The following is a 23,765-nucleotide window of genomic DNA, read 5'->3' as shown; positions in this document are numbered from 1 at the left end:
TACTAATGAAACAGCGGCCCACGCATCCATCATCAGTAAGACCAATGAGGAAACAAGATTGTTAATAGGCAGTGATGGGTTTCAATCACCAGTGCTACTGACACCTATCATGTCAATATCGCGATTAAGATCCGGAATGCCCACCAAACTTTGCAATTAGGGCTTTAAGAATCCAACAACTTCGCTTACAAAACGACTCCACCTTATTGCACATAGCAAATAGCACATAACATAACAGTCACTACGTACGAGATCGGCACCGGTAGTGAGCCTGTGTATTAATAACGAGAAACGTCATCGACCCTGCGGAGCTCGCCATATTTCATCCGTGATTTGTGCAGCTGTTCTAGACCGACTTTTTCCCCCACCTGGAGCTGATTTTCAAGTTGAGGCCACGAGGCCACTTCCCCGTTCAGGACACCCACTGGCATTTGAGGCATATCCTAGGCTCTCGTTATCGATGAAATGGATTTCAGGGCCCTACGTAGAAGGGCTCGCAAGATGATTTGGGCATGATTTGAAACGATCCTTCTCCAAATTAGTGGGTTTATTGGGCTAGATTTCCGGCTGGATGGTGAGAGAGTAAGGAATATCTGGAGTCGTGCAAATTTCTTTTCGAGAATTCATTGTTAATTGCTTTGAAGGGGTCGTTCTGGTCGTTCTGGTCGCTGTTGGTGATGATTGCGATGCTGGTGGCGAGGTTGATTGCCTCGTCTTCCCTGGCGTATTGCATGGGCTATTGCTCATTTGCCACTTGGCTTTCTTCAAGGCAATTGTGACCATTAAAAACCTCTTCATGAACTCAATTATTCATGCCGAACTGCTTTTGTCTCGCGCTCTTCTCAAGGGGCAATTTCTTTCATCGAGCACATGATGCGACCACCTGCCGGGCACCGCCTTCATCAGGATACGACGAAAACGGCCATATTCTATTTGAACGACTTCTTGATCAAACCCGACGAGTTCCCATTGTTCCGATTCGCAAGATCGGGTGCGATGTTGTCTTATCTACTATGATCTTGAAATCAATCGTTTCTGTCTCCAACCAGTTTGGGTGCAAGTCCAGTCTTTATGGGGTTCAATATCCAAGGAGATTGACCGGAATTCGGGATCTAATCTCGATGCATCAGAAGGCTTTCCTTCGATGACAGGCGCCAATCTTAGATAGATCCTACCTGACAAGGTCACGAACACTCAGCTCACACCCCGCCAACTGAATTATCGTATGTATCGACTTTCGTGATGATTGGCTCAAGGCTTCGGAGAGAAACGAACAATCATGCTTGTCCAATAGAATTTCAAATCAGACCTCGGAGTGTTCGTTCTTCTGACCTTTCACAAAAGTGCTTGCTCGCTCCAGAAGGTTGGATCTCGAGTCCATTTTGGAAGTTCGAAATGTAACACTCGGGCTTTCAATCAGTGCCCGAGACATTCTAGGGCGTATGAAGCCATAAATGGAGACATTGAGCGATCATTTGGCCTCATTTGTAAGGCAAACATGGCGATCTAAAGCGGTTTTTGTCGCACTACAAATGTGTACTAGATCCACTCCCATGCCAATCGTCATAAAGGCGGATTCGGTGCCAAAAGCAGTTCACTCGCTAATGAGTAATGGACTCACGAGCCAGAGTTCATTCCATGCTTGAAAAAAAAAAGGAACCCAAAGAAGAAGGGAACGAGACGGAGGAGGAGGAGGAGGAGGGTTGGATGTGTCCATGATTCTGCAATTACTCGCGTCTTGAGAGCACTTTTCTCCTCCAGTTTGTGACAAAAACCCTCTTGTCATCACGTTCCCACACCAAGTGAATACGAAGATAAGACGAAGCCATCAAGACCGTGTAGAATCGAGCTTAGCTTTGCACAACTGTGAATTCACTTTGGTGGCTTGGTGGCTCTGCTCGAAACGGGCAACAATCTTCATATTCGGTTCCGGATTCATGTTGAGATTGAATGAGGTGGTGATTTATCAAACTCTGCATACTCGTGTGCTCTTGGACCACTACTTCATCGAATTGACTTCCTCGAAACAGGGACCAACACGAGACTCACATTGGAGATTGATTGAGCTGTTTGAGAGTGAGTCTCAGAGGCTTAAACATTCCTGGCCTCCAAGTAAACGAAGCATCCATTCCGTTTCAAACAAGGTTCTTTTGGGGGGTTCACAGAGAGATGTGAGATGGATTTTAAAGATTGGACAGGAATGCAAAGTCAATGTTGAGGCACAATCGGATGCTATCAAGCTCAATAAAGCGTGGACATCCATCATGGAGGGTATTCATTGGCTCTGCTCAGGCTTTCAGACACCTCTCAGTCAAGGTTGTCCTCTTTCTTTTCTTTTTGCTTCTCTTGTTGGTTGGTCCCCAGAAGAAATCCTCATTTGGTTCCATTCAAAATTTAGAGCACGGTCGTTTCTACAGTACAGTAGGGAAGGAACATGGTCCGGAAATCCTATGCAAATTGCCGACTCGTTCACAATTCCAGCCATATACCGAATTGGAAGGAAGTAATAATAATGGATCATTAAATCCAACCACAAGACGGGTGTGAAAAAAAAGATACTTCTCGCCTTCATCGCAAGTGATTTCATGACGTTTTAATGTCAGTTCATGCGGAGCACGACCGCGATTGCCCTGCTTCAGGTTGGGTGCCTTCTCGATTTGATCGAGAGCTTGGTGGGTTGAATTCCAGTTGCTTTTGTTGAACTTGGCATGTAATTACCTACATTTGATTGATTTCGACATGGAATTGGTATTGGTGATTTGATACTTTGTGCGATTCGTAGCTGATAAAGAAAGATGCATTGAGTATGAATTAGCTCTGTAAGCATTCAGAGGGATATTCATTTCAATTGGGATCGCTGAGCGAAACATCTTAGCCCTATAAATGTTCCCTAGCTATTTTTTCTTTCGTAAGTATTAGTTGAAGTGTATAAATCACTTTGCTTGTTTAATATGTGCCTGGTCATGGATTAGTAAATCCATGGATGATTTCGGCCTTTGGTGTCGAACTGACTGTGGTAGCCTCAGGTTATCAACATGGACTAATATGTGATAGAATATCACTGCAAAGTGGATCAACAGCAGGCCCAGGCCCAGACGAATTAGGATATGGAATGGGTTAGAGTTTGGGATCAGGCTCTTAAATGTTTTAGCCTAGCCCATTCATAGCCCTTTGACACTAAGATTCGATTGCTGAACTCACGTTTAGTCATTGGTCCACTCAATGATTTGATTGTTTCAAGTTCAAAAAAAGTAATATTTTCAACGACCATGATTTGAAATGTTCGAGCCGAGAATCGCTTCACCAATGTTCAGGTTGAAATATTCTTAGATTCGTCATAAGATCCAAATATTTGCTTCCCAAAGCAAGATGCAATCTTTCGCAAAAATGCACGTTATTCCCGTTTGTCGACATGCGATCAACGTATTAAATGATGTGGCCCTCGTCTCGAATCAAAATTTGTGGTCAAGATTTGTTCAATGGTGCGCATGCTTGCGTTGATGATAAATCATGGCTCCCCAAGCAGCAAATCCCCAACCAATGATGACCATGTCCGACATTCATTTGCTATGCCACACCAACTTTGGGACCTCCATCCAGCGTCGAAAATGTGACTTTTTGGCGAATTGATTCTTTTGAGCTTCGTTAGCTTCATTGAAAATCACCATCCACGGTTTGTGCAGACACATACACACACACACCACCGTGAGTGAATGCCGTGGTGTCCGTATTTATTGAATAATCTTGTGATCTGAACTTAACTAAAAACCCATTTGCCCGAAGATCACATCGTGTTCTTGCTCGGGCAATCTGCTCACTCACATCGACTTGCCCCGAACGTAGATGAATTCGAACCTGACCTTGGGCATGTTTTTCTGCCTTTTTCTGACTTCAAATGGTTGTTGTTCATGAGGGCTTTTTTGAGTTCTCATCCACTTAAATGCTACTAGGTCGGTGGGATTTAGACCCCTTCTTCCCATATCTGAGGACTCGATTTATTTTGCGTGGAACATTTTTCTTCAATGTCCCTGGGCACGACAACAGCTCAATCAAACCATTTTTGGACATACCAACAACATCTTTATGAGAGGGGTGCAAAACAAGTCCTCATTGCTAGAGGTCTAGTCATGCCGTCCAATGATGAACTATCGTCATCAGCTAAAAGCTAGATCGAAACGAGGGTCTCGCTATCTGAGGCAAGTTCTTCTCAGTCTTCCAATCTCTGTTTGCCGCTTGCCGCGCCCGGGGTCGCCCCGAAAGAGTCATGTGGATTCAAACCTATGATAGATCAGTTCAAACCCCATTGCCAACCCCGGGGGTGTCGTTGATTTATGCGCCTTTAATGTTGCCCAGTCGGAAGTCCGATGGGGTTTCTTGCATGCCATTCCCACGATGGTCGATTCTCATTCATATTTGTGGCCAAATAGAGGTGTTATTAGTCCCTGTCGGTTCTTAGACAAGTGTTGGAGGGTAGCTTTAATTAGAATCCAAATATTCGGCTCAATCCATCACCCAATGTTGACAAAACTGACACTGGCGGGCATCGTGTGGAGGCCGTTGTTGGTCAATTACCACGCATATCAATCGCCCTCAGGGACTTTGAATACATCAGCTGACGTTTCACCTCCATTCTCTTTTTTGTTTGTTTCAGACATGGGCATCAAATATATCGCTTCTCATTGTCCATCTTTGAGAGAGTTGAGCATCTCGGATTGCGTCCAAATCACAGACTTCGGACTCTATGAGTTGGCCAAGCTAGGACCCAATCTTCGGTATCTGTCGGTGGCTAAGTGTGACCAAATCTCGGACTCGGGTGTGATGCAAATAGCGAAACTCTGTTACAAGCTGCGCTACTTAAATGTCCGAGGCTGTGAGGCCGTAAGTGATGATTCCGTGGAGGCCCTTAGTCGATCTTGCACTCGATTACGATCCCTGGATCTTGGGAAGTGCGATGTAACGGATGTTGGACTGAAATTGCTAGCTGAAAATTGCCCTGGGCTGAAGAAATTGAGTGTGAAGAGTTGTGAGATGATCAGTGATCAAGGACTTCAAAACATAGCCTATCGATGTCGTGGGCTACAACAACTGAACATTCAAGATAGTCCCATCACTATTGATGGTTATCGCATGGTGAAGAAATTCTGCTCTAAGTGCATTATTGAGCACACTAACCCAGGATTCTACTAGATCAATGACTAATACATGTGGTAAACCATCCTGTGTCCTCTGTGATAAATATATTCCGTTGAATAAAAACCGACATATTGTTGCAATTGTAAACTTTCTTTGCAATTTGACATTCTATAGCGTCTTTAGCATCATGTCACAAAACTGAGATACAAACCTTTGAGCACCTCTAAACGGTTTTCTAGTTTTGTTAGTTGATATTTGCCCAAGAGCATGTGAGTTGGAATATGGTAATTTTTTTCTCGGTCAATGGCCATGGCAACCATGAAAGGTAGAAATGCATATCAAATGCAAATTGCAATTATGGCATGCGCAGCATGGAATGCGCTGCAAAACTGAGTAAGCATTCAGTACATTCAAACTGTGACAAGAAGAAAAGAAATGATGAGCATACAAGATGTATCTATGTTCACAAAAGGTTTATTATCCAAGTAAAAAGGTCGACTAGGCTGTAGAGAGAAGTGCTGGTGCTATTGGTTGAACCAATTCAGGGATGACTAGGTCAGCAATAGAAAGAATGGATTGGGTTTTGTTCTCATGGGTTTTGGCCCGGGACTTTTTTCTTGTAAGCCTCAGGTTCAAAAGAAGCCAGGATTGGAATGCTCAATGATGCATCGACGACAGAACTTCTTGACAGTTTTATAGCCTTTGCTGGAGATTGGGCAGTCCTGGACGTTCAATTGCTGCAATCCTCGACAATAGTAGGCAATGAGTTGGATCCCTTGATCACTGACCATTTCGCAGCTCTTCACACTGAGCTTTTTCAAGTTTGGGCAATTCTCAGACAACACTTTCAGCCCAACATCAGTCACATCACATTTGCCCAAGTCCAAGGATCGTAACCTTGAACAAGATCGAGCCAAAGTCTCCACAGCTTCGTCACTAACGGCCTCGCAGCCTCTGACATTCAAATATCGAAGTTTGTAGCACAATTTGGCGATTTGTTTCACGCCCGAGTCTGAAATCTGGTCACACTTGGCCACCGACAAGTACCGAAGATTTGGACCCAATTTGGCCAGTTCGTAAAGTCCAAAGTCCGTGATGTGGGAACAATCTGAGATGCTTAACTCACGCAAAGATGGACAATATGATGATATGTATTTGACCCCAACATCTGCAAAAGGAAGAAAATCGTGGCGTTGTACAATCAATTTTCATGAATCTCCTTGGCGGTGAGAACGAAGCCTTCAGCTGAGCCATTGGTGGTACAATGACTCAGCTCCAAATGAGATGACAAAAGTCAGGAAATCCTTCGTTACCATCCCCTCCTCATTCTCAAATGCCTCCTCGTATTTCTAAGCTTCATTTCGACCAAAGAACCATGTGCACTGATAAAAATACTCCCTCATATCTCTCTTGCGACGAATAAGGCTAGTAGCTTTGAGAACAAGAACTTTGTTATCTATGCTCTTCTCTTCATTAACTAAATGGATGTGATAAGACACATAAGTGAAAAATAAAAAGAATACCGCACAGTGATTCTGAGTTGTCACGACTCACGACATGTCTCAAAAGAAATGGCAACAAAAATGACTCCCAAAAACCGACGATTTGAAGAAGCTACAATCTGTCTCACACCCACACTCTCTAATCTGGCCTTCCTGTGTACAATACAGTCAGTAAAACGGGGCCATGATTTATTCAAGGTAGGCGGTATTTGGAAGAGAGGGGGGATCGACTAATCCAATTCGTTTGCTAGTAAGGCCAACTCCATCTTTAGAGGTGTATAATGCATGATCCATGTGGATCAACTAAAATGTTTGATTGTGCGTCTATATGTGTATGTATAGGTACACCTGCTAAGCTATTTATTGATAAGGAACTTTGTTGGGTTGGTCGGCGTGAGAGTTAAAAAAGGTGAAACTGGTAAAACATATTTCCCTGACATTAATTGATGGCCTTCTCTGGAGCTTCCTGTCTGTAACATTTTGTCGGTATGCGTTTAATGGGGATATTGAAATCTCCTCACCTGTAATATTCTGACAACGCCTCAAGAAAAGGTAGAGCAGTTGTGGACAGGTTTCCACAATCATTTTTAATCCCGAATCTTCCATTGAGGTGCAATCCGTGAGATCAAGGTATTGGAGGTTTAGACTTCGTCGAAGAAGGTGCTGCTGATGAAGAGGATGGTGATACTGATGAGGGATTTGCATTGATCGGCTGGGAACAAGGGTGTTGGGAAGTTGTGGGGGTTGGTGAACGGCGATGGTTGACACCATGTGACATCCTAAAAGTCAGAAGTAGGAACCTTGCGTGAGTAAACCCGAAATGATTTTCTTATCCTTAATTGAAATCTCGAAGAAGAAGAATGTTCTGCAATCCCTGTTTAAATGGGGGATTGTTTTAATCCCAGAAGTCCAATCTTGAATCAGATAAGGCGTGAGTAAAAAGGAAAGTTTTGAAGGCATGCCCATCTTTTTGAGGGCCTTTCTCGGAAAATGATAAATTCTCCCAAATCTACGTCGATCCACTGAATTATGTTTGGTCGGAATCTTTACGGGCCTCCCCTATACTGTAGTGCTGTTTTAGATGCATCCCTGTTCCCGTTTTTGGTCGTGGATTGTCATCGTAAATCAAAGCATTCGACCAAAGAGTTCAAGCCTGAGGCAAGACAACAACACCAAGTTGGATCGACCGACTCGTTCGTTCAAGAATTGAGATCGACATTCAACTCTCCGAGGGAAAGAGGAAACGGTAATTATGTGAAAATGCTCCGAGATTCATGTCAGACTTAATTGACTTTGCAGCTCCATTTCATTAGCTAGAATTTACTTGCCAGTTGTCGAGAAGAAGAAGCTACTTGAAAATAACCTTTTGATCGAAATTGCCATCTTTAGAAAAGGGCTCTTTTTAGAGCTTGGAAAAAGAACAAGTTTCTCGGACAAAGAGAACAAAAGAGTTGCTCAGTGGATTGACGACGAAAGAAGACAAGTCGAAAAAGTCCGAGGATACTCCTCTGCACTCAATCACGCCAAACGAACACGTTGGAATGGAGTCTCTCGTCTCTCTTACTCTCTGGTAAAAGGTAAATGTTCTACCACCACTGCCAATTTGGGAGAGACTTTTTCCACATGCAAACCTAAGTCCCATGAAAACACGAACTCTGAAAAAAGAGCCACTTTTTGGGTCGGGTGGATGGTAAAGCTCCTTTTTTTCTTCGTTCCTTGGAGCCTGAATAGATTGAGATTATGAAGCAAGAGAAACTTTCCATTGCATTTTCGAACCTTTTGAATTCAGGTGTGGAATGAGGTCTGGAACAAGAGGGAAAAGCTAAACCCTGCTAATGGTAATAGGGAGCCCCTGTGGAGACAAAATCATCTTGGTTTCGTCGAAAAATGCACTTGGCCAACCCAAGTAGACTCCACACCCATATAAAGTACCCCATTTATTCAAAACGATAATGGGCAGGTTCCCTATCGAGACGAAAGGGGGCTTGTCTTCATGGTGCCAAGGAGTCAAGGGAAGAGAGCAAGACTCTCAGCCAATCATGATATCTGCCTGTCGTGTCTGCCATATTTCATGGTGTTTCTTTAAAACTAATGTAGTCTCCTTCTCCTAGCATCAGATGCTGTCCCAGCTACACTTTGAAGTCATCATTGCCGATCTCTTACCGGAGACGTCCAAATGTTCGAGGAGAGTGCATTTCGTGACAAGGTCCATGAGTCCGCCATTGGTGAGATTGGAACAATTTTGCACTTCCAAATGTCTGAGCTGTGGACACCTGCGAGCCACAATGGCCAAGCCTCGGTCTGTTAGATGTTGACAGCCACCCAGAACCAAGGTATCCACGGGCAGCTGTTGACTCGAGGTGTTTCTCGACAGGAGACGGATGATCGTCTTAAGGGCCAGATCTGCGTCCAAGGATTCACCCACCAACCAAATCGAGGACCATAGCTGGGGCTCCCAGGCCACAAAGTAGAACCGCCGACTGATCCGAGAACACATCACCAGCTCATTAGAAGTCAGATAAGACAGGATTTTGACCACAAGGTCATCACTGAGACGATCGAAATGGTTCTCCCGTACTCTCGACCTCGGTGTCGAGGAGCGACTGTTCAGGTTCGTGTTCACGGCGGTTTTGTAGTTCCGCGACACGGGTGAGTGTTTGGCATTGTGTGTGAGGATGTGGAGGTCGCTGATCTGGGTTTTAGTGGCCCGAACGCCCAATGAGTCAGGGGAGTTCCGAGCAGCCGGACTGTCGAGTGATGAGGTCGGGGTTAATGTGTGGTAGCCATGGTCGAGATTGGGCGGAGAGGCACCTTTCCTTAATTTCCCGGCGGAAATCATTAATTGCTGCTTCAGCTTGTGAGAAGACGGCTGAGACAACACCATCGGAGAGAGACGACCGAATTTGTCGTCCTCAAAGCTGGTGTGGCTACTACTGGTGTGGTTGATGGTCGTGCTCTTGGCGAAGATGGATTCGGGAGAGGAATTTCGAATGCTTCCTCCTCCCAAAGAATCAGATTCGGCCGCTGATGAAGAGCTACTCGTGGACTCGCCCGTGCTTTGCCCACAAGCATTGTCCGCAATTTCTAAAAGCAAGAGACGAGAAATGTGAATGGTTGGGTCACAGAAAGTTTGTTTTTCTACTGATAGCCATCTTGAATGATAGATCGAACAGGTCCTTGAATTGAGTTATACGGGTGCTATCTCGCTACCAGATCCATATACGTACAAGGGTCTCATTGGCTGGAATATGATGAGACGGAACTGCTGCAAGCCGAGAAAGTGGAAGGAATTATGGCTTGAGTGCCCGAGGGCGTTTGCAGCATCATCATTTTTTAGGTACCCATCCCTCAAATGGATGACAGGTCCTTGAGTAATCAAAAATGGTCAAGCGGGTTGCTCTATCTTGTTTAGTAGACTTTCATAACCTGTTCAATGATAACTGGCTATCCCACAGGGTCATCTCAACGCTTTAAACGCTCGCACCACGTGAGATCTGGGAAGATGGTGGTTCCAAATCCTTTTCTAATCATCTTCACGTCTGATGAACAGAGGATGACTTTCGTCTCTGATTTACCTTGCAATTGCGTCCACAACACGTGATCTTGGCCAGTGTCAGAGTGGAATATAGCCCTGGTCTTGGCATTGGAAGCACAAAACGAGGACTCCATTAGAAATGGACTTCTCCTTGCTGCAGCCATGACGTCCCGAACTGAAGTCACTGAGCAAAATTCACTTGCTTCTGGAACTCGAGCTTTCAAGCTCCCTCACTGCCACTTGCTCGCCAGATGAACTGTATATATCTATGTGTACTGTTATTATTCTCCTCTTCGCTTGAACTGATCACGAAACAACTCAAGATCAAACTGAGGGATTCCAGAATGGTTCCTTGTTCAAGCGAAGGGTCGCCCACCGCTTTCCGTCCGTCCATTCGCTCGTCGGTCGTTTCCTCGCCAGCTCAGACAAGCCTTCCAACCAGCCACCGACCCAACCAAGGAACCTTCCTACCATCCAACCAACCCACCAACCAGCCTCCTGTACCTGCTCTCATATCAACGTGAGGCTTGGTAGTGTTACTCTCAACCCCATTCTTGTTCAAGACCAAGACGACGAACTGTGAGAAGGTGCATGCATCCATCCAACCAACCAACCAACCATCCAGTGTAGGGGGTAACAACGTAGGTCGTACTCGAAGGAATGGTCGTCTCTCAACTCATAAGTGAGCAAGGGTCTTTAATCAAGCAGGTTTGCTTGGGCTGCTGCTAGGCCAAGCGAATCATAAGCCGTGCTTAAGAATAAAAGTGGATTTCAGAGATGCAATGTCAATCCTGCGTTAAAGAACAAAAAAAATACCTTGTCAGATTAGCCAACAACCTTCTTTTCTCCGATTATGCAGGCGAATCTCACAACCAACGTTCAGACAAAAGCCCATTTGACGATGACGACGGAGTAGAAGAAGAAGAAGGAGCAGAAAAAAAGATGGAGAGCATCGCCATAATCATCTCAGGTCACCCAAGAACGAAGAGCGACCGAGGGAGAGCTAGCCGAAGATCCCCGTGGACAAGAAGAAAGAACCACTGGCCAGTGAGCTAGAGATGGACTGAAGAGTGTAACTGATTCCCTGGCAGCTGGAGCCCCCATGCATGATGATGATGATATGCCCTCAGTTTGGAAAGGGTTGGGTTCAATCGTATTATTAAACAGCATCGCTTCATGAGATCATATCTTGGTACGAGTAGATTGCAATAGCGGACAGCAGGTTAATGGACAAGAAACTCGTTGCAATATGAGTTGGACAAAAGTACTTCTAACTTTGGATAAATAACATTGTCCAGGTAGTTGAGCAAAACTCGGGAAAAGGATCATGGAACGTCAATTCCTGCTTCCCTTTTTTTCGTTTTAAATTCATCGATCCAGCTTCTAGTTTCAACTCATTTCAACCATATTGAGCGAGAATAGCCATTGAAAACCATGGTTGGCTTGTCTTGGTTGTATTGCCAAAGAAAAGGGGGGGTCATGATTGGGATAATGAAATTCCTCAAATTCCGAAGTTGTGAGCTGGTTTTTAGCCTGCCGAGCTAAATACAGGGTTGACGTTATTGACCGGCAATCTCAATTGGGCTGGAGAGCCAACAAGTCTGATCTTGGTTCGAACAAGGGAATTGATAGTTGGTTGGCTCTCCTAGCATTGAATGGTCGCTTCAGTGGTACTACCCCCTTTTCATATCTTGGTCGATGAGAATCTCTATCCAATGAAACGGATATCGGATCAGCGGGACATTAGCGCCCACCAGTCTGGTCTAATTGTTGTTATGGTCATCAAAACGAACCAAATTCTCTGGCTGGTGGTGTAATGGATAGCCCAGGACAATCATTCACTCTCAGGTGGTTGACCAGCTAGAGTTGTTGTCGATGTATCACCCTGAATGGTGAGATTGTATTACCAAGTTTTCGAATGAATTCTCCCCTCGATAACAAAGTGTCCGAAAAGCTGTTTGAATAGCAGGGACGTTTTGCTTGTATTTGAATATGGAAAGTGCATACTAATCTCATCGGCCGAGCACGATTCGGTCCTAAATTACGTCTTTGTTAATCTAAGATTTCAATCAGTGCAAGCATTTGTCAATTGTCATGCATGTGCTACTTGGGTTACCAAAACTTGGTTGGAGGCTTTGCGTCGATTCGGGACAACTTTACTCTCCAAAATGCAAGGTCCCAATTTCAAGGCCATTCATTGGCTTGATATTTCATGAAAAAAAAACCAATTCCTGTCCATCTGTTTGTACTACAACCCATGGTTTTAGAAAGGGTCTCATTGTCGGAATGGCAATGGAGACCCATATTGAAGTTGCGTTGGCTGTTTCTGAGTAAATGGAAGGATCATTAACTCGTTTGAGGCTAAGGAGGACAAAATGACGACCTTGGTAGTGTTTAAAATGTGTTTTCACTCTAGCCAAATTCTTCAGTTCTGAGTGCCAAATGTTCATTCCCTCTTGTTCACACACTCTTTTCTTTGGTCTGCAGTCTCTTCCGAAGAGCCAGGAGTTCATTAATGACTTTACTTTATGGTCGAACCATCGGCGAACCGAAGGACAACCACCCAACTATCTCTGATGAACTGAGGACTCTTAAAACAAATACCTTGTTTTCTCAATTTTTCAAAACTCGTAGCGCAAAGAAATTGCGGACAATCTTGATTGAGGCCAGAAGCTCCTTCAAGGGCAAACAAACCGCTTTTTGGTCCAAACTGCTGCTATTTTTAGAGCACTCAGCCGGAAAATGCAAACGAATCAAACGCCGATGCTTGACCGTCTCAATCTGCAATCCATCATGGTCAAACCATAAATTCCTTCAAGTTGAAAGATGCTGTCCAAAGTGTGACGGTGGTCGCCGGTCACATTCTGGGTCCGACGGATTGTCATGAATCCCTCTCACAGGGTCCCATCTTTCGTTGTGCGTTTGATGCTCCGAAACCCTCGGGCACGCCAACCAAAACCTTGAACATCATCCGACACTCAAAAGTTGGGCAGGATGAGCCAAAGAAACCCCGCTCGAAATACCGTGAAGAAGGAACTGGGTGGGGGAGAAAATTTCTGAATAGGTGCTAATTCCATTGATAAATGACAACAAGGACTGTCGACGACAAGACTTGAGAACAGAGGATGGATGCTTTCAAGCCAACCGAGTCATGCCTCGATGGTTTGAAGCTAATTTTTTGTCCCGAGGGAAGCGTAACTTGACAAAGGACATTGTTTCTTTCTGGGGTTTGGTCACTCTGCATTTCCGATTGAGAGCAGCTGACTTGTGAGTGTTGACGTTGATGACCCTTCTTTCTCTCTTTTCCCGATCCCATGGAGTGTCTCCATTGGAAATCATTGCCAAAAGGAACGAGAACAATACGAGAAGAGGAAGCCAATAAAGGTGTCAACCCAAGAGAATCGCCCACCCGCGGATCGAGTTCCCTCTGAACTTCCAATGATGCCACACCTGCTCAAATACCGAAACGTACATATTTGCAAATAACCCGAGCCGTTTTTCGCACAAGAACTAATTAAAAAGAGTGTTGTCGTTGCAAATATTTTAGAGGGATTTTAGCTGGGAATGGGTGATTGGAAGTGGGCAAAGTCGAAGTGACAGGGAGAGGCTTAGGCTGCAAAACCACTTCAAAATGCCCCCATCACGAACCCTTCAAAAAATCCACAAAGCTTAGATTTTGAGTGACGTTTTCCGCATTTCCACTCCTTATATCGGGGTTCAACTGTCTGGCAAGTGTGAGGAATAGTCTGTGCAAATTGTTGTCGAGTGGAGCAAACTCAATTAAGTCACCACACACAAGTGATTGGAGGTCAGATTGGAGTGGCCCTTTGGGCTTATGAATGGCATCTCATTAAAAACTGCCTGGAGTGATACGAATTGGCGATGGAGGTGGCAATTAATAAGAATGGCATTCTCGGGCTTGTTTGATTAATGAAAACAAACAGGCTTAGACAACTTACATGCATCGGAGCCTAAGGAGTCAATTTGACTGTCACTTTCGAGGCCATTTGTTGCCAATTAATTCGATGCCGGTATCAGTACTATTGTAGAATCGAGGAAGCAAAGCAGACGGTCGATCAATTCATCCCGTTCGAAAAAGGCAGTTATTTGAGGCGAATCAGAATTTCAAATTTCTGTTGTTGCTCTTTTTCGACCATCAGTTGGCTTTTTTTCCCGAGATAACCCACTCGATGGTCTTTTGGTCTCTATGTAGGGAAGCTCGTTTTCGGAGCGTTTTTGAAGCTCATAACTCAAAATGCCAAGCCAATACAGCGGCTTGTAAGTCAAGTGGACCGATTCCAATCTCAGGGCTAACACGAACAGATATCTTGCGGCATCTTGATGGACAAGATTAAGACGGATAAAATGCACTACGCACTACTTGTGCATTTTTATTATTCATTTGCATCTCCACGGGGATTTTGTCATGTTCAGAACATCTTGGAGATTTTAACGAAGTCGGCATAATCACAAAACAATCTCAAGAGCAGTACGAAAATTTCGCGCAAGACTTAAAAATATAGCATCGCAACCTCGAATGCAGATTGCTTTCCTCAGGGACCATCGAGTCCCGGGAGCCAATCGATCGAAAAAGATTGTATTTTACTAAAAGAGTTGGATCTTTTTTCGATCTAATATTCACTCATTTGCTTTAAAAAACTGGGCTCAATTCCGTTCTCAGTTAGGGGCAAAAGATCCCAACTTAGTCACTTCTTAGTGATCTGTAACCATGGAGCAATCGTTGCCTAACCGTTATAGGGAGTGCTTATATAACTCGTTCACTTGAAGAGAAAGAAATCGCAAAAAGAGGTCTTTCTCAACGCCTACAACTGACATTTTAATGCACGTGTTGAAGAGACTCTCGTTTTAAGTCTTCAATATTAACTTTGTATTCATTTGTTGTGAAGGCGGCCGCTTGAATAGTCGTGAATGTTATCTGTCGAATACGTTTCGTTTCGTTTGTTCGTTTGACAAATCCTAAGGGTCATCTTATGAAGAGTTCCATGACAATGCCATTGAAAAGCGCGGGAATGTTAGCGGGAGGTCAATAAGATATGTGACAACTGGAGTCGTTTCGTGGTCTATGCATGAGAACTGAGAACAGAGTGGTCCATTGGATATGACAACATCATGGGGGTCAGGGGAGGCGACTTGCCCACCCACTGAAATGAAGCTGAACCAACCTTCTTGCGCCCTTTTTTTTCCTTTTGATTAGGAAATTAAAAGTGGATTTGATTGCCTCACGCTTTAATGAAGAACTCAATTCCACCAACTCCGCGCTTGGCCTTGGTGAAAGTTCGTGAATGCAAATCAGTACAAGTTAATTCAGGAAGCTTAGCAAAAAAAACAGAATCGTATGCAAATGACGCATTTTTCTTCACAGTGCTCCACCACGGAGCCTCTCTCCACAGGGGTGTACCACGGGGCCAAGTGTGGAAGCAACCACCAAGCCAGTCAACCTCCCTCCGATGATGATGACCCTTTGGTGCCTGCCATATGCCCGGACGTTCCTACGACCTACGAATGGGGTATTTTGTGGCTGGAATCGCAAGAAAATCTCCTGCTGAGGTTCAGATCTCATCAGGATGGGCCGCCACTAGGGAGACAGCCCTGGCGTGAGTGAATGAGTGTGTGAGTGTGACTGCAGAGATTCCGAATAACAATGACATAACCAATGGAGGAGTCGATCCATCTTCGCTTTGCATGGTCGTGTGTCATGTTTAGGATGTTGGGCCGTGGACAAAATCTCGAAGAGAGGCACGGGATTCCTGGTAGGTGTGCCGTCTCCCGAGTGTAAATGGGCCAGTGCAAGATGGAATGTATATTTTGTACACACCCATCCCATAAGGTTCTAGGTTCTGATACGAGCCACGACCACTATGTAGTTAGAGCAGCTTTCTTGCGATGATAATGATGATGATGATCGGGATGGTGACCCTTTTGGAGAGGCAGGAAAATCCATTGAACCACGGGATGGCGGCGACATCGTTTGGATGTTCGAATGGACGTCATTTTTCAAGTAAGACAGTTTTGGCCAATGACATCATAATAGGACTTCACTTGCCATTACCCACATACAGTTGGCAAGGTGTGTTGGTTTTGACAGTCACTAAGGGAGATCGTGGAATGGACTCTTGGCCAATTTTGTAGGGCATTCTTTGCATGGTTCCGCTGAAAGTCAGTTGTGTTAGGAACTTTTAATTTGCCCCAAAAAGAAAGAGAAGCTTGATCAGAGTTCAATCTGGCTAGAACCTTTTCCTCATGTAGGCATGACCGAAGGAAATTTGACTCAAGTATTTACGACCAATATCTATAGAGACGCTTTGGGTTTGATTAAAGCATATTTATAGCTCATGAAGTTTCAAGGAGAATGAGCTTTGAAGCTTTTAGCGAAAGATTCGATTCCGGCTGAACCAAATCTCTGAGTCAGGTTTGGGTGCTGTTGTTGCATTTCTACGAACGAACTGTGATGGCAATCAAAGATCAAAGGCTTTATTTATAATATCATTCAGATACCACACCGGCGACCAGTTGCTGGCGTCCCAGCAATGACAATTTTGGTATGATAATGTGTTGGCATTCCGCATAAATCACGCTATGCATTTACCAAGAAATAGAACAAGAGACGCCAACAATCCTTCCAAACAATGGGACTGACACTTGAGCTGCTATCGTTTGTTGTCGAATGAAGTTTGCGTCTTGGATCTGGTGGAAAATTGGAAAATCAGGCAGACTTGGATAAGATTAAATTTTGGCATGCATGGCTCAACTTGGCTCGCTTTGAACCGATCATTGACTGGTAAATAATGGTGCCCGCATTCCTCAAGCCGCCTCGTTGACATTTGACATTCAAAGCAGGGTTCTTGGACACTGAACCAAAAGGACCCGAGTAATGGGCGTCAAGCATGGCCGCCAATCCATACATAATGTATTCCAAAAAATAGACAATCCATTGACTTCATTAACACTTCTGACAGACCTGATAGATGACTTGGACCTCTCTTGGCCCTGCGACAATAGCCTTGATGATCAGTTGGCGTTTTTTCAAACAAAAAGATTGAATATCCACAGCCTGACCAAAGTTCGAGGCATAATGTCAAACATAATGGTGCATTGGGAATTTGTTTCTGTCTAACCTTTGGCTCAAAATATCCTCGTCACTAATAGCCGCTTGTTAACACAAACATGCTTATCATGTCTGTTTGAAGCACTAGCCAACTAGTTCACCAATAACCCCCTCTAGACAACCAACATATTTCAAATGTTTTCCCCTTGAATGAAGATCACCATCCCGATTTGATTGTGACCTCTCACTCCGCTTTCTCGTCACTCCTCAGTTCTCTCAAACCGCATTGAACCTTACATACACCAAAGGTCTGGAGTCTCCTCGATCTGCAGTGTCGTTTCTCTGTAGATTGACTCCCTTGCGGACAAACGGACCGGGCAACTTTGCTACGACAGCACAACAAGGATGTTATGGGACAAAAGGAAACTATTTGAGATATTTCAATTGGAGAGATGTGTTTCTCAGATTAGAAGGGAGGGTTTGACGTCTCCAAAGTGACTTCTTTCTCGTCTGACTTTGTACAAAGCACAAAGATATCAATCCATAGGCCACTAGTATCAATCGAGTCAAGCATTTCCTGTCTTCTTGAAACTTTCCGAGACGGCATTGAAAGCATTGAAAGCCTCAACCATGAGGGGCATTCCACATCAATGATCATCGTCCAAGACATCTCAATTAGGAGGGTTTAAGGATCCCAGCCTTAAACAAGCCGCAAAATTCCGGGCGTACCATGCTTCCTTCATTCACATTTACTTAGGGAAGTCCCCGCTAAAGATGTGCATGAACCGAAGACCTGCAAGCTTTGGGTTGGCTCACAACTGTACCTAAAAGTTGTAAGGCGAGCCCTGGTTTGATTCAAGCCAGGGAAAAAATCCCGAAAATCCATCCTGCGGTAATTGGCTGTCTTCAGGTCTTCATTTCAAGCCCTGACAACTTGAAGCAAAAGCGAAATGAGTCGAGATTTATTTACCTTTCCACTGATCCTGTCCGCAAGAGTTCAGTTCACTGGCCCAACCGACTCAATGCTACTTCGTTTCTTTTTTGTGTGTGAAATATGTTCATCTCCATTTTCAATTTGCTGGCTCTTGATCCGCGGTCGTCCAACTTGGCTTGAAAAGGGCCATTCAGTAAAACGCTACACTTGTAAAAACTCTCAGTTTGACCTTTTGAAGCTCAAGGTGGCATCTCCAGTTCATAAAGCCTTGCTCAAGCGTTACATTTGTAACTATTGTTCCCTTTACTTGGGTACTTGCGGCTGAATGGTTTTATTTTCGGAATGTGATATTTCTGAGGTGAGCTAAGTCGCCGTTTTTGTGAGATCTGGCGTGAAATCTCTTTTCTCCGAACTGATCCCTAAACCTAATTGAATGTCATTGTTCAAATGGCATGAGGGGGGTCTCAATCCTGAATAAACACGGGGATTTGCACTCACAGGTTAATTTGGTCGGACTCGAAAAAAAATGTCTTCACCAAATCTCGTCTTAAAACTTCAGTGTGCATGACTGGTCCCCAAACTGCCGCTTGGAAGTCCTTGGGTGGTCATGGATTTTACCAACCGACCAACAACCATCTTGTAATTTATTGATAAGGCAAAGGAGATGGCGATTGGCCAACTTCTGTCCAGTCATTCTTCCCTGGGAGAAGTTAACCAACCCCATTCCATCAAGTAGGCAAGGCTACATAGACACTCACAATTTGTTCACTTTAGATAGAGATCATGTTTGTGAGAATCTATTTATTGGGTGAGTGGGCTCATTATCTTACTTTTCTTCGAAGACCCCTCTCAATGAGAGTGCAATTTGATTTGCCATCGTCATGAGTGACCCATCATATCTGCAACCATCGGCATGGTTGGGAATGGCGATGGTTGCAACCAGTTTTCAGCCACATTCCGATCCCTGCATGAGCCCAGGGACCGTTCCGTAGTTATTGATTCTACTAATGAATTCCTTTGCTTGAGCATCATCGCGCAAATGAATTCCATTGACCCAAATCAAAGATTTGTGTGACTTTTGGAGCCCGTAAACGTATTAGAATCGTGCTTGAGTTCATTTGCATCCAAAGCCAAGGTCGGATCAGCATAGGAAAAGTAGAGGAAGAAACATTACCAGAAAAGGCTTCTTCGGCGAGGCACTCTGCAATCATAGCACTTTACGAGCTAATATTGTCCGCTTTTATCTCTTTTCGTGTTCTGACCTTGTCGTTCCCTCTCTTGTTCTGCAAATCACGATGATACCATGGAGGATCCTGCATTTGGATACAACAAGAAGCCATGATTATTAGGCATCATTGTTCTCGTCCTGAAAATGGCAGTTCATGCACACATTCATCTTTTCTTGCGATATTTCCACCAGTAGATGTACTCGTAGTAACGGAAGATTGGGTGTAAATCGTAAAACTTCCCTCAAATTAGTGGATTAATTGACTCCTTGTTTAAATAGATGAGCACCTCGTTTTACAACCGCTTGGTAAGTTTGTGTGTGAACCACAAACTTCGGCTCAAAGGTTCACGTTGGCCTGGGTCGTTCTTTGATCAGATTATGAAAGAACAATCGATATTTTTGTTCCAGAATCGATCAAGGAAATTGATGCGAGCTCACGCTAATTTGAGGCTATTCAAATGGAATAGGTTTTGGACTCGAATACTTGGCTTATCATTAATCGGGTTTTGACAAGGCATGTCCGATCATCTTGGAATGAAATATGAACAAAAAACAGAACACACACACACACACGTGTTGCTCGAATTTCAAAAGAATAGTCCTCTAATGAATCTACCTGTTCATCCATGACCAGAGGTTTTGAGCCTTTAAAATGGATCTTGTCATACCTGAATTCAAGGGGTGTTGAAAGTGTTGCTGCTGAAGCAAAAGCCCGGGAATGATTGGGTGCATTTTGGTCATGGGACACGGACTCAAAGAGCTGGGAAGAAGATGCCTTGGAGGAGGCCCTTGGTTAGGTAACGTCGTCCGTCCCATTCGAGGTGGCAACACTGGAGAGGTCATGGGCGACCTCTCGGTCGAATAATGTCCACTACTGGAACTCACAGCATCAGGCTCAGGTTTAGTTGAGCGGTAGTTCTTCTTTTTGACCAAATCTCCATGAGCAGAGAGGGGTCGTCGTCTAACATGTCCCTGATAGCGCATACTTTTTGGAAGATTCCGGGGAAGAGATCTTCGCCTTTCCGTGGCTGAATGCCAAGCCTGATCATGGTCCGGGTCCCTTGGCTCCTGATCTTGATCAGTGATGCGAGGCGTAGATGTCCTTTTGAACAGGGTTCCGGATTTCAAATGTGAGGGCAATCCAAGCGATAGAACTCCCCGCGATTGAGGTCGAGGAGGTTGAAGTTGGACTTGAAGCCGTTGGTACTGTTCCGGATTCATGTGATGAGATTGGTGAGCACGTTGATAGGCAGCATCCGATAACCCCAATGTGGGATGATTGTGACGAATACTCAAGGAGACTTCATTTGGAAATGTACCAACTTTGTGATCTATAGTGAAACCCTGACTGTCCCTTCTTGGTTTGTTGTTCAGCAATTCACCAATCCCCGACTTGTGACCCTCATTGCAATGGGGCCTTATTACATCATGATTGGTCTTAAGTGTCCTGGGTAAGAGATCACTTTCACCAAGCTTGATCTCACTTTTCGTTCTCCGTTTTTGAAACTTTTGGAACACTGGCAACACACAGGACGACATGTTTCTCCGCCTCTTGTTCACACCTTTCCGCACACGCCCACTTTCAAGTCTATTCCTGACGACTGACTACAGTCCAAGTTGATTTGAACGTTGAGACAAATTGAGATTGTGCATATTGCACCCACTGCAATACAAGCGATGGAACTCAAGAGCCAGTGAACAAACACTACCACCACCTTTTTGGATGGAACTAACGACCGAGGGAGCGAGTTAGGCTAGCTAGAGGAGCAAGAGAGAAACTCTCTGAAGTGTCACTTCAGGCGACACCGATTGTCAACTGAAAAAATAAACCCACTGCCAAAACCAAAACCATCAGAGCCCGCGCCTTCCCTATTTAATGCCTCCTCCTCCTCCTCCTCTTCTTCTTCCTTCTCTTCCTCCTCGTCCATCCATTCAATATGTTCGTTCGAATTCACGTATTTCAGAGGATGATGGGCTCACTCTTGGTAATGCACGGATATGCGCTCCAATCACGGGCACAACCACCATCACATTGTAAGTAAGTCGGTACCACGCTCGCATGCAAACACACTTTGGGTACGGGGCACTCACTCTCTCACTCAAAGGCACACAGAGACCGAGATGGGTTTGGCTAGGTTCTGAGGCTGATGAAGCCAGTGACACTCGACGAGAAGACTGGTTTTGGGGATCTTTTTTTCTCACTCCACTTCAAAGGAGGAATGGTTGGATAGAAGCCGGTTGGACATTGGAATGACTTCGGGAATGTTTAGAGGAGAAGACGAAGGCACCAGCGAGGGTTACTTTTTGGCAGTCGCTCGGTGAGAGTTCCACATTGTAGACTGGCTTCGATGGCTTGGTGCTCTGAGCAGGAATGTCAACCATGCCAAGGGTCTCGTCAGTGAGGATCAAAAGCGAGCATAAATCTCAACTTGGGGTCAATTATGGTCAAAGAGTAAATAGGAAAACCACAGAGCCCGTTAAGTCAGATCAAAGCCGGAGAAGCTTTGCGCGAAGTACCTACACTAGGCCAGATACCGTTCGGTTTTAGAACGAGGCTCATGAATGATGTTGCACTTATCCATTTTTTTTTCTTTTCGTTCACCCATTAGGTCGATGGAATGCAATACAAGTAAATGCACACTTGTGTGGGTTGGTTGGTAGCTCCTTGGTCCGTAAATGGGCGAGAATGCATTCAGAAAAATGTCCAACATGAATCTCTCAATGATGAGACAGGAAAATAAATGTCTTTTCACTTTGATGGCCAAAAACGTGACTGAGCGACAACACCAGCTTTAAAAGGACAAAATGGCCAGCCATTCCGTTCTCTCAGTGACAAACTGGAGATGCCCTCTGCAAGTCCCAACTTACCGAAACCTCCATCTCGTTAGTTAAATAGAAGAGAGAGCCAAGCAAGGAACCGGGCGAGCCTCAAATTTACTATCGACACACAAACGAACAGAGGAGGGTCGAAGAAAAGTGCTAGAAAATCATTTAAATACCTTGGTCCAAGTCTTTCGCCGGGGGGTCACTTGTCTGTAAAATAGCCATGAAATCTGATCGTCTTTGTCAAGTTAGGACTAAAGTTTTCCTAGGAATTCCGCCTTCAGCCGGAGAATTGTCTTGGAAATCGTCTGCTTCTCAGCTGTATCTGATAGTGAAACATGCTGAACTGGACGTTATCGGGTCAGAGTTCGGATGGAACCATCCAGCATGTAAAAGACCTCTTACAAGCAAGGACGAGAATCCCGGTGGGTCCTGTCTTTTCCACTCCCTCTCGTCGGGAACAAATGACACTTTTTAGGAGAGAATTGGAGATGGGCATTCATCGGGCTTTAATCTAATCAGCTGGATAATGATGATCACAAGAAAAAGCTTTCAAAGGAGGTAGCTCCACGTGTGTATGGAGCAGCTAGAAATAATAACCCAACCACCACCGACCATTGACTCCCTCAAACCGAGCATGACTCTGAATGGATCGAAGTCATCCTCCTCTACAGCAACGATACTCATCGTTTGGGTGAGCTCACTTTGGAGGGCAGAGGTTTTATTTAGCACACGAGTCAGGAAGAGGAGGAGGAGGAGGAGGAGGAAGGGGATCTTGGTCGTTTCTCTGTGTTCAGAGAAGAGAATCCGCCAACTATTTCCAATCAGTGGGGGGTTCAGCGACGATGACGACGAGTCTGATTCATCCACACCGGGTATGCATGATACTACAGGAGTGAATTCGTTCTTCCCAGGCTCCATTCCGAGCACTCTTGGGTTCGAGAGTCATTGGATATTATCATTTCGTCCATCGAGCAAGCCAGCAAGCAAACACAGGGGTGCAAGTGACAATGGCAATATTCAAATGGTGCATTATATTCAACGACGATCATTTCAGAACGAGATCGGAGTGGTGAGTGAGTACTGAGCTCCAAATCAGCCAACCAGCAAGCCACGCTCACAATACCTACATATAATCCCTTGAGCAATAACCATTTTAGGAGCCGCATTCCACCTTTGATGAGATGGTCACATTTTGCAACTCTGGCTAGTGGCTGGTATGCTTAGTGTGCATGTATTAAGATTTTTCAAGCACACAATGACACATACTTTTGGAGCAACGGGTTGACGACCACCTCGACTAACCAACAAAACCAACCTACTAACCAACACACCGACCAACGATTCGACAATGCTCATCTGAACAACAATATCACTTGGCATGAGCTGGATTTTCTCTCAAAACATCGGATTCTCGTCAGACTATTTTCGTGAAACTCGTTTTGTGGTAGGGCAACACTACAGGGTAGAACTTTCTGTTTCTTTCTGTTTTCAGCTCATCGATGTTAAACTACTGCGCACTCTATGTCAGATTTACATCCTAG

General features: G+C 44.7%; 2 protein-coding genes across 2 annotated transcripts in view; one reads left to right on the top strand and one right to left on the bottom strand.

Moving 5' to 3' along the window:
- Positions 1-5,553, top strand: part of LOC131880292 (F-box/LRR-repeat protein 7-like) — an 11,732-nt gene extending 6,179 nt beyond the window's left edge. Inside the window, exon 3 of the mRNA XM_059226886.1 lies at positions 4,652-5,553. Coding sequence (XP_059082869.1) covers positions 4,652-5,187 — 536 coding nt within the window. The 3' untranslated portion in view covers positions 5,188-5,553. The remainder of the gene's footprint in view (positions 1-4,651) is intronic.
- Positions 5,554-5,576: 23 nt separating this feature from the next.
- On the bottom strand, positions 5,577-22,249 carry LOC131880283 (F-box/LRR-repeat protein 7-like). Its single transcript, XM_059226873.1, has 4 exons — positions 20,067-22,249; positions 8,799-9,719; positions 7,157-7,414; positions 5,577-6,301 (listed from the first exon to the last, which is right to left on the bottom strand). The coding sequence occupies exons 1-4, from the start codon at positions 20,935-20,937 to the stop codon at positions 5,766-5,768; spliced, it is 2,586 nt and encodes an 861-aa protein (XP_059082856.1). The 5' UTR covers positions 20,938-22,249; the 3' UTR covers positions 5,577-5,765.
- Between the last annotated feature and the right edge of the window lie 1,516 nt (positions 22,250-23,765).

Source organism: Tigriopus californicus, chromosome 1, assembly GCF_007210705.1.
Source record: "Tigriopus californicus strain San Diego chromosome 1, Tcal_SD_v2.1, whole genome shotgun sequence".
In the NCBI taxonomy this organism is placed as follows: domain Eukaryota; kingdom Metazoa; phylum Arthropoda; class Copepoda; order Harpacticoida; family Harpacticidae; genus Tigriopus; species Tigriopus californicus.
The sequence above is the reverse complement of the archived record's forward strand: the minus strand, read 5'-3'. Positions and strand labels throughout refer to the sequence as shown.

Bases quoted from the DNA above. Each gene is read 5' to 3' on its own strand.
- LOC131880283 (XM_059226873.1), bottom strand. From the start codon at position 20,937: ATGTCGTCCTGTGTGTTGCCAGTGTTCCAAAAGTTTCAAAAACGGAGA. The intron at 9,720-20,066 runs GTATGACAAGAT...TCTTGCTTTTAG, and splicing joins TCAACACCCCTTGAATTCAG to AAATTGCGGACAATGCTTGT. The intron at 7,415-8,798 runs GTAAGAGATCGG...TCTGACTTTTAG, and splicing joins CGAACATTTGGACGTCTCCG to GATGTCACATGGTGTCAACC.